At 42.2% G+C, this 11,466-nt stretch overlaps 1 protein-coding gene across 3 annotated transcripts in view; it reads right to left on the bottom strand.

The window, feature by feature from the left end:
* Positions 1-644: 644 nt before the first annotated feature.
* Positions 645-11,466, bottom strand: part of CIDEA (cell death inducing DFFA like effector a) — a 37,957-nt gene continuing 27,135 nt past the window's right edge. The window contains exons 5-6 of one of the 3 annotated variants that reach the window (XM_038746574.1): positions 10,107-10,280; positions 685-767 (exon numbers count right to left, since the gene is read on the bottom strand). In XM_038746574.1, coding sequence (XP_038602502.1) covers positions 10,151-10,280 — 130 coding nt within the window. In that variant the 3' untranslated portion in view covers positions 685-767; positions 10,107-10,150. Of the gene's footprint in view, positions 768-8,974; positions 10,281-11,466 lie in introns of those variants that run through there. The other 2 variants (XM_038746575.1, XM_038746573.1) reach the window with 2 other exon arrangements.

Here is an 11,466-nt window from a genome sequence, read left to right as displayed (position 1 = left end):
CTTCAAGGACTGTCGGTCACCCCGGTGAGAGCACCGAAGCCCCAGAGGTGGTTGTTAGTCACATTTTTCGGGAGAGAAAAGTCCTCTCAGTTTTGTTTCATGAAGGCAAAAATCACTCCCATTTAGTGACATATATCCCAGACAAAAATATGAATATATTCAAACACAAGCTGCTGTAGGATGTACTCTGGCTAGGCAACTTATGGAAGATTAATGATAATGATGGCATTTGTTCAGCACTTACTATGTGCAAAGCACTGTTCTAAGCACTGGAGCACTGTAAGCCCGCAGTGTAAATTAACTTCAGGCCTGTGCTAAGCAGATCGTAAGAGTTTTGGGTAGCATATTTAGCTGTTTCAGCCTCTGTCCCCCTCAACATTCACAGTGCCTGGGCAGAGGAGAGAAATGGGATTTATTGGTGGGGGTTGGGGACTTCTTTAGAACTGAGCCACTGGGAGCTTTTAAACTGAGCCACTGGGAGCAAATGAAGAACACCAACTGCCCTTTTAAAGGCTACCAGATTAGAACCAACTATTATTCTCCTGTCTGCCCAGGTACCTCTGACATTCAACCCACTGAAGCCAGTCAGTTAATAGGGATCAAATGCAAGCACAAATGAAGGAATATAAATTTGTATTAGGGCCAGTCCTGAGAGAGGCAGATGTTGGCCTACAAATCAGTTTAGTCTTCTTCCTCGTGAGCAGCCAAAATCATTTCCAGCATTTCCAATGACTTCTTTGCTTGACTTCATTTTTGGGATCTTATTCCTAAAGGAATTTGAGAAGGAGGTGAAGAACAGGAAAAACATTAGGCAGAGAGGCTCAGCAATGATTAAAGACCTGGAAAATAAAACCAGAGGAAGAGCTAAAGACTGGCGGCTGACAAAATCAGTCTTTGAATGTACTCAGTGGTCGGCTGTTTCCTTCCTCCACTGAAGCCCGAACAAGAGGAAATGTGCTTAACCTGCCGAGTGAAGGATGTGGGTTAGACAATGAGGATGATTTTTTTTTAATGGCATTTATTAAGCGCTATGTGCAAAGCACTGTTCTAAGTTCTGGGGAGGTTACAAGGTGATCAGGTTGTGCCACGGGGGGCTCACAGTCTTAATCCCCATTTGACAGATGAGGTAACTGAGGCACAGAGAAGTGAAGTGACTTACCCAAAGTCACACAGCTGACAATTGGCAGAGCCAGGATTTGAACCCTTGACCTCTGACTCCAAAGCCCGTGCTCTTTCCACTGAGCCACATTGAGTTTCAGAGGGAGGAATTTTGTTCCTTCCATGGAGATCTTTAAAAGCCAAATAGAGTCTCAGCTCCAAGGGCTGGTTTAGGAATAATCATGAAGTCTGGAGGTTGGGCAGTGGACTGGATGACCTCTCTAGATCCCTTTTCCTGCTTCTTGCCCTGGGATTCTGAGTAATGTGAGTCAGTGACATCTCATGCTGTCCTTTCAGGTTTTCAGGGGGCTCTGCCTCTATATAGAGGAGGAAGTGAAGGCCGAGAGAGATGCAGGGCCTTGCCTGAAACCTTTCAGTGACTCAGCAGTAGTCAGAGGATGAGGGATATCTGTTTCTGCAAATCATATGCCCCTTCAAACTGTCCCCGCCTCCTATTAGAAATGCAAAGAATTCTGATCAGACCTGTTGGAAATGTTTGATCGGAAAGTACTGAATTCTTGTTTTATGTAGCCAGCCAATTTCCTGAGCAAAGGAAAAATTCTAATCACAAATATAGGTTGCAAACAGTTTATTTTGCATTGAAATGAATCATGAATTAGATTTTCAACCTTCCCCTTTAACACTGAAGCACTGTTCTTGGATAGAACAAGCAAGCCCTTCACCAAAAAAAGCAAACACTCCATGAGAGCAAATCCTGAAAGTACTACTGTATTGCAAGGTTAGCTTCAGGATGGGAACATTGTGGTACATCACAATCACTCCCAAAAGATGCCAGAGCATAGGTCTTTGGGATTGAAAGCCAGGGTTCTTTTACCAGGTAAGATCCAGAAGGCAAGAATAGGAAGCGGTTGTGTAATCCTTACCAAAATAAAGTGTATTCTGGGAATGCCCAATCGTAGTGCCTTTTAGGGATCAACTGCAGATTTGGAATAAGTACCCTTTCTAAAGGGTAAGAATGACACAAAGATGGGGCAGTGAGATGTCTCTGGATTTGCTTGCTGGTTTGTTGGCAAGCACTCTTTCCTCACAGGATTTTTTGCCAGAAGCCAATACTACCAACTGTGGAGACCAAAGCAAGGGGCCAAAACTTTCTCTCTGACTTTTCTCAGCTGCTTGGCTGAGGAATCTGTGGCAGCCAGACTCTCAGCCATTTCCTTTATTTCTCTGTTGGCTCAATACAGAATTTCTAGACTGTGAGCCCACTGTTGGGTAGGGACTGTCTCTATATGTTGCCAGCTTGTACTTCCCAAGCGCTTAGTACAGTGCTCTGCACACAGTAAGCGCTCAATAAATACGATTGATTGATTGATTGATTAAATCCTGGTTTCCTTTTTTCTTTACGTGAATACTGGAGTTCTTAAGTCTGTAAACCTCTCTTCCCTAATCTTCTCCAGAATATGAGATGGTTCTAACAATTTTTCTTACTACTGGCCTTTCATTCTTCAGCCAGTCAATCAATGGTATTTATTGAGCGCTTACTGTGTATACAGCACTGCATTAAGCGCTTGGTAGAGAACAGTACAACAGAGTTGGTAGACATGATCCCTGCTCTCAAGAGCTTTCAATCTAGCAGAGTTCTTCAAATTGTCAGGTTTGTCCTGGGACTGACTAGATTCATGTTTTTTTTTAAATAATATTTGTTAAGGGCTCGCTATGTGCCAGGCACTGAACTAAGCCCTGGGTTAGATACAAGATCATCAGGTTGGACACAGTCCATACGCCGCACGGGACTCACAGCTTTAATCCTCATTTTACAGATGAGGTAACTGAGGTCCAGAGAAGTGAAGTGACTTGCCCAAGGTCACAGAGCAGACACATGGCAGAGTCTGGTTTAGAACTCAGGTCCTCTGACTCCCAGGAGGCCACTGTAAGAGTTACTAGGGTTCTGATGGTCTCAGGACTAGATCCAAAGTCAGGAAATTTGGAGGTTTGAGTTCTGGCTCTGTTCCTAGACGGAAAACTGCTGATGCCACCAAGGGTCAGTGTCAAGTGTCAATCATAGGGGGAGGTGGCACCATGATGGGATTTTGATTTGAAAATTCCCCTTCGATTTGGGATTGGCAGAACTGATAAGCACACCTAGCCAAATCTGTAAGCTGACCAAACACCCCTGATGCGATTTGCACCCTTATCACGGACCCGTTGTAAATACTAAAAAACTATGTTTTAAAATGATTGGAACAAGGAATTCCTAACACCCGGGCACAGACAAAGTAGGATAATCTTCCTGTGCTCCTTCTTATGAGACAAACTTGCAAGTATCCTCCCAAATGTTATTCAAACTGCTATCTCTTTCAGCAGAGAGCTTGCACTTCAAGTTTAAGGGAACCACAGGATTACAAATCATTCATCAAATCCTTGAGATGTGGAACACTTACTAAAGAAAAAAATGTACTGTAACACAACTTTAAAAAGTTTCCTCAAAGAGTAGATTGTAGATCACTTTCTCCTTTGTCTCTTCTGGAGTTTTTAAACATTTACTTGGGGGCAGGGGTGAGGTCGGATTACTCTCTATCCTCTGATCATTGCCTTATACCTTCTATCCTTCCTGAAGTATCCACTAATAACACAGCACCTATTGAGTGGGCATTCACATGTGTTCTAAACATCTGAGTTTGCTGCTTTCAAGGCATCCTGACAAATGATTATCTCAAGTTTCAGGGCCAGAGAACAGCCTTGCTCCTCCCACTCATCTGCTTTTAGCACAAACAGTGCTGCTACAGCAGAAGTGGCAACTCAGAGGCTCCTGACCTATTTTTATATGACCATCTGAATTGCAGTTTGGGGCATGGTGGCCATCGTGGGTGGAATGCCATGCCAGATGGATTATCCTTCAGCAGCTGAGGATCACACTCTCTTTGGCTTCTGGAACTCGTCCCAACCCTAGGAGATTTGGGTTGAGGATGGCAAGAACCAAATATGAGCTGGCTTTGTGATGTCCTCTCTTTCCGAGCCTTTGAGAAGTGTTGGGGCTGGCTGACCACCATCCCTGATACTGCAAGCACGGAGCATTCTGGGATGCCGTGAGCGCTAAGAACAGGAGAGGTCAGGGTGGCATCCATTCTGGGCTCATCCCATGCTGAATCACCTTTTTTGCCAGCCACGTGCTAAACACTGTAGCCAGCCCTTTGAAAGATGCAGGATTAAGGCTGTCTGCTGTCAGACAATAGATTGCACTGCTGTGAAACAGAAAAGAAATAATTTGCAGAGGAAAATCCTTTGGCTTTATACGAACACATGGTGTGGCATGGTTCCCTTCCAAAGTGACCACGGAGAAAGTGTTTGGCTCAAAACTCCTTACTTTCCCCAGCTCAAGGCCTGACCTAGTGCCCAAAAATCCCAGATTCCACCATGCCTAATACAGTACCCAATGAATGCAATCCTTTCATTCAGTAAGCACGAAGAGAGGCATGAAGTTATGTATTCTTTCTCGGTCGCAAACAAATCTGGTGGGTGAAAAGAATTTTAAAAGTGCTTAACACAAAGTCCTATTTTCTGAAGAAAACGGATTTGCATAACTTTCTTCCGTTCAGAGAAACAAAGTGAAATAAGCTAGTCAGAAACTGATTTAACAGTCCACAGTGATGACAATAACATTGCCATCTGCACCTTCCATCTTTCCCGTAAAGGATCCGAAGTTTAAATTTCATTAAGCTGCGGCAGCTTACATGTTACAGTACAAATATTAACAAATCTAGTTTGTCCATTTTCATGGGACAATGATCCAGAGGAAACGGACTAAATTAAGGCTGGTGAGATTTTGATTGGCCATATGTAACAATTTGACTGTCGAGGTGATAAAATACTAGGTCAGGCATACAGGGAGATTCATGAGTTTCTATCACTGGAAACAATTTTACTAGATGGTTTAGGACAAGTTTTCAAATGAACTAATATTAGTTCAAAAGTAGCTTTTGTCCTTTCATCTTTCACATGGTACAATTCAGAGAAAATACTTCCATAGGTTCTTTTACATTTTTGGCCAGAGCCGAAGAAATCTGTTCACATGCATCTGCCCAGTGAAACTTTTAATTGGCTCTACGTGTGTATGTAAATATAGCAAAGTAGGTCAATTGTGTTTTGTTGCTTCAAAATCAACCCACAAACCCCACAATGATTTTATATATAAGTTGCTTTCACTATGAGCTCCAAGCTTGGAAACGCATTCTTGGTGGGCATCAGGATTCTAAATTTTAGGGGTTTCTTTTTTAGGTGAAAAGGTTTGATGTATTACAAGTACTCCTTTACCTACTTATTTTAATCAATGATATTTAATGAGTGCTTACTGTGGGCAGAACAGTGTACAATAAAACAAAGTTGGTAGATTTGATCCCTGCCTACTAGTTTACAGTCTACATTGTTATTTTGTACATGTATATTTAACTGATATACATACACTTATAAGTATGAGAAGCAGAGAAGCAGTGTGGCTCAGTGGAAAGAGCACAGGCTTTGGAGTCAGAGGTCATGGGTTCCTGGCCCGGCCACTTGTCATCTGTGTGACTTTGAGCAAGTCATTTAACTTCTCTGTGCCTCAGTTACCTCATCTGTAAAATGGGGATGAAGACTGTGAGCCCTACGTGGGACAACCGGATCACCCTGTAACCTCCCCATCACTGAGAACAGTGCTTTGCAAACAGTAAGCACTTAATAAATGCCATTATTATTATCTATATCTTCCCCCACTTAGACCATAAGCATAATGTGGGACAGAGATTGTGTCTGAACTCTTCATCTTTTATTTTAGCACAAGTAAGCACAATAATTAGAAAAGAAAGACCTTTAACTGAGTATGTCTTGACTGAGACCCCAGAATAGATAGGGGGATTCAGTGTAGACAAGAACATGACTAAGAAGCAGCCGGGGAGGTAGAAGAGGGAGCCCCAGGGTCAGTGAAGGGAGTTGACCCCTGGTCCACCTCCTCCCCCTGGCCTGGAATGCCCTCCCTCCTCACATCCACCAAACTAGCTCTCTTCCCTGCTTCAAAGCCTTAATGAGAGCTCACCTCCTCCAGGAAGCCTTCCCAGACTGAGCCCCCCTTTTCCTCTGCTCCTCCTCCCCCACATTGCCCCTACTCCTTCTGCTCTACCCCCTTCCCCGCCCCACAGCACTTGTGTATATTTGTACATATTTATTATTCTATTTATTTTATTAATGATGTGTATATATTTATAATTCCATTTATCTATTTTGATGCTATTGATGCCTGTCTACTTGTTTTGTTATCTGTCTCCCCCTTCTAAACTGTGAGCCCATTGTTGGGTAGGGGCCATCTCTATATGTTGCCGATTTGTACTTCCCAAGCTCTTAGTACAGTGCTCTGCACACAGTACGTGCTCAATAAATTCGATTGAATGAATGCTCTGCACATAGTAAGTGCTCAATAAATACGATTGAATGAATGAATGAAAGTTCTGAGGGTCTGGAAAGTCTGTCAATTAGCAGGGAAAACAGCTGGGGAGAAACAAAAAACAAAGTGAACAGATGGTCATCTTAGGTTCCCCACAAATTCTTTCTGGGTTGAGTTAGTATTCAATGAAAAATAGCTGGCCAGACTGGGTGAAAAAGTTTTCCCCATTTTATTCACTCACCACTTGATTCTTCAACCCCCATTCCCCCCAATTAGGAAAAAGTGACCTTTGGTTTGGGAGCCCCCCAAACTAATGGCCCTTTTCTTAGGAAGTACAAACAACAATAAATACAAATACATAAGCCTTGATTCAAAGATAAGCAGCTCGAAAATCCAGTTAGATGAGCATTTGTTTGTCTTTGGAGTTGGTGGTATTCTCAGCAGGGATAGGGTAGGGTCTGAACAGCTCTATTTTGCCTGCAGAATGAGCGCAGGGGCTGAGTCAACAGGATCAAGCCCTTCAGTGAAAATTCCTTTTTTGGAAACTAGGCAGGCTAACTTTCCAGGAGCGCTGAATTGTTGGAAAGTGACGCAACTGTACAACAAGCAAGAAGCCAAAGCACGACAGAGGCCAAAGAAGAAACTCTTGGAATCAAGAGACCTAAAGAATCCCAAAGCCAATATGACGATTTTGTATTCTTAACTGTCTGAGCTAGAAAATCAAACAGATTGACAACATTTCCCTTTAGCAACAAGATGTTTTTCTCTTTACTTTTATGGATAAGCACAGAGTAAAATTGCACAGAGGAAAGGGAGGAGAGGAAGAGAATTTCACTCATTCAATCGTATTTTTGAGCTCTTACTTTGTGCAGAGCACTGTACTAAGCACTTGGGAAGTACAAGTCAAGAACATATAGAGACAGTCCCTACCCAACAACAGGCTCACAGTCTAGAAGGGGGAATGAAAGCAAGCTGCCATCCTTAGAATTTATTCCCTATTTACTCCTCTGTCCATCTTTGTTTTTCAAGAGAAACTGGATAGTCCAGTTTTATCTTTATCTTTTCTCCAGTTGTGTTTGGGTGTCTTCCCCCTTAGATTGTAGGCCCCTTCAAGGCAGGCAACCCTTTTTTTTTTTTTTACCTCCATTGTATTTTTCCGAGCTTAGTACGACACTCAACATGGTAGGCACTCAAATGCTACAGAATGATTGGCATTACTTTCAAACTGCTGTGGCAGATTTACATTGTCTATCTCTATTTGACAGATTCATATTCTCTCTCTGTCTCTCCACCCTACCGATCATTATGTGAGGGGGAAGGAGAGAAAGAGACAAAGAGAAAAATAGAGAGAGACAACTCACTCAATCATATTTATTGAGCACTTACTTTAGACAAAGCACTGTTCTAAGAACTTGGGAGAGTACAAGATAACAATGATGATAATTGTGGTATTTGTTAAGTGCTTACTATGTGCCAGGCATTGTACTACGCACTTGGGTGGTTATGAGCAAATCAGGTTGGACACAACGCCTGTCCCACGTGGGGCTCACAGTCTCAATCCCCACTTTACAGATGAGGGAACTGAGGCACAGAGAACAATAATAATGGCATTTATTAAGTGCTTACTATGACCCAGTGCTTAGAACAGTGCTTTGCACATAGTAAGCGCTTAATAAATGCCATCATTATTTTTACAAAGCACTGTTCTAAGCGTTGAGGAGATTACAAGGTGATCAGGTTGTCCCACGGGGGGCTCACAGTCTTAATCCCCATTTTACATATGAGGGAACTGAGACACAGAGAAGTTAAGTGACTTGCCCAAAGTCACACAGCTGACAACTGGCGGATCCAGGATTTGAACCCATGTCCTCCGACTCCAAAGCCCAGGCTCTTTCCACTGAGCCACGCTGAAGTGACTTGCCCAGTGTCATAGAGCAGACAAAAGGTGGAGCTAGGATTAGAACCCATGACCTTCTATCAGGCACAATCCCTGTCCACAATGAGTTTTCTCTCTCTCTCTCTCTCTCTCTCTCTCTCTCTCTCTCTCTCACACACACACACACACACGGTATTGTCATTTTCAAATATGGGCAATTTCCAAGAATTCTGTCTGACCCTTAAATACCTGATCAGGGGAGTTTTTGGGGGGGTTTATATTCAACCTCCCTCTCCCTCACACAAAAAAAGAGCCAAGCTAGTGGTGAAAGTCAAGCCTCGAGCTATAATAATAATAGTACCAGTATTTGTTAAGCGCTTACTATGTGCAAAGCACTGTTCTAAGCACGGGGAGGTTACAAGGTGATCGGGTTGTCCCACGGGAGGCTTACAGTCTTAATCCCCATTTTACAGATGAGATAACTGAGGCCCAGAGAAGTTAAGTGACTTGCCCAAAGTCACACAGATGACAAGTGGCAGAGCCGGGATTTGAATCCACGACCTCTGACTCCAAAGCCCATGCTCTTTCCACTGGGCCACACTGCTTCTCCAGCTTGATATCCTATCCTATAGGCTTGATAACCTTCACTGAACATTAAACTGGCTCTCTCCAACCATGCTGAATAGGAAAGAATCATCAGATAGGTTTTTAACCCAACCTCACTTTAAGAACAAGTGTGGAGATGAGTCATTAAAAGAAGAAAGTGAAAAAAAGCTGACCATCTTTGGAAATCTTTATTTTGCAGACTTCCTTAGCAGTGGTTATGGTTTTGGTCTCATGAACTGAGATTGGGTTTTTAAAGTCAATTTTTTATAGGTGAACATAACATTAGCTGTGGCTGCAGGAGAGAAAAAAATTCAAAAAATGGATTGGGTGAGCTCATGAATGAGAGAACAATTAATAGGCTATTTGAACGAAATAAAAGATTAGGGATGTTAGCAAGTCTATACCTAACTCTGAGGCAGGGCATCAAGGATAGCACTTATCATAATATTTGCCACGTAGCTTTTTGCCATGATAAACAAAAGACAGCGTTGGACATCTTGGAGGACCGAGTTAGTATAATATGCTGGACATTTTAATTTCAGTATGTTCATCCTACTCTTTCACACCAAGATAAAGGACTGCAGTTGGCCCTTAAAATTTGAAGCAAGAGAACTCCTTGGAAACATTTTACGGCATCAAAATAAAAGACTTTTTAAACTTCTTGACAAATTTACAGAGTTTTCTAGCAGTGCCATTGACAATTCAGATTCATCTGAAAACTAGGGCTAGAGCGAGTCACAAGGGTTTACCAAAAATGCAAGAAGAATGTAATTTTTTTTGAGCTAGTTTATTCATGCCTATTTCAGTGTGTGAGGAATCAACCCAGTCTAATATGTTCAGTATGCTGCTCCTAGCCACACCATAGGGTTCATCTTCTTTTTGGTTTCCATGGCTCAAAAGTGGCATGTTAAAGGTATTTTTTCTTTCACTACAGGAGACTTCTACACATCACCCCTTTTGTAGGCATAACCCTCAAAATATTCCCAGACAAGTGCACAAAATTACTTGGAAATGACATGTAAAAGAACATAAGCACCCCACTAAAAAAAAAGTTATACATTTGGATGGAACAGAGGTCTACTAGATTCCTCTCACCTAATGTTAAAACATCCACTTCTGTTGCCTACATCCTCCACCCTTTAGTGTTTGTTCGTTAAGAAGAGACGATCATCCTCACTTTCACCCAGCACGTGCAGCACATAAGTCCCAGTGTAGACAAGGAATTGTCCTGTTGCTTGAGCCACACAGGACAGGAACCGAAGCAGTTGCCTACAACATATTGGGAACAACAACAAAGTAGTTAAGAGGTGGATAACCCAACTATTTTTTATATATTTAGGATGCTTTTCCTCTCCACTTGAGTGAAGGGTGGTACCAACTTTGGGTTTCAACCTTAATTTCTATTGATTGCACTTCGACAAATTCATTTTCCAAACTCCAATGTGGGTTGCACACCTAAATCAACTATATTTATTGAGTGCTTACTATGTGCAGAGCTTGGGAGACTACAGTATTATATACTTGGTAGACATGTTTCCTGCCCACAAGGAACTTATGGTCTAGAGGGGGAGACAGACATTAAAATTATGGATATATACATAAGTGCTGTGGAGCCGAATCAGTATTAACTGGAGTACCCACCCAAAATATATTATACTTGAGGATATAACTTGGAGAAAGGATTAAACTCTTGAAGGAAAGGCCATAATGAGCAAAATAAGAGTAACACCACAAGGAGGCTGTTTTGTTTGTTTTCCCAGCTCTGCCACTTGTCTGCTGCTTGACCTTGGGTAAATCACAACTTCTCTGTGCTTCAATTTTCTCATCTGTAAAATGGAGATTAAGACTGAATGGGCCATGGGCTGTATCCAACCTGATTATCTTCTATCTACCCCAGTGTTTAGTACAGTGCCTGGCACCTAGTCAGCACTTAACAGAGACTATAAAAAAATATACAAGAATGAGAAGTAGATTATGTATGGATCATGCTGGCTATGATTACTCACAGAGATTTGTGAGAGGTGAACTTTGAGTGGAGACTGTAATCCATCAGTTGACAACACCCCATCCTCCCCATTTCTGAAGCCCATAACCTTGGTATTATCCTTTTTTTAATGGTATTTATAAAGCACTTACTACATGTCGGGCACTGTTCTAAGCGCTGGGGTAGATGCAAGATAAACATTCTGGATGTCAGACTATGTATGCCTGGCACATAGTAAGTGCTTAACAAATACCGTAGAAAAAAAAGAAGAGGTATTTAATCCCCATTCCACGGATGTGGAAATAATAATAATAATAATTATGGCATTTGTTAAGCCCTTACTATGTGCCAGGCACTGTTCTACAAGCTCAGCAGGTTGTCCCACGTGGGGCTCACAGTCTTCATCCCCATTTTACAGATGAGGTAACTGAGGCACAGAGAAGCTAAGTGACTTGCCCAAAGTCACACAGC

Source organism: Tachyglossus aculeatus, chromosome 5 (assembly GCF_015852505.1).
Source record: "Tachyglossus aculeatus isolate mTacAcu1 chromosome 5, mTacAcu1.pri, whole genome shotgun sequence".
Taxonomy (NCBI): domain Eukaryota; kingdom Metazoa; phylum Chordata; class Mammalia; order Monotremata; family Tachyglossidae; genus Tachyglossus; species Tachyglossus aculeatus.
This window is presented reverse-complemented; position numbering and strand designations above follow the sequence as displayed.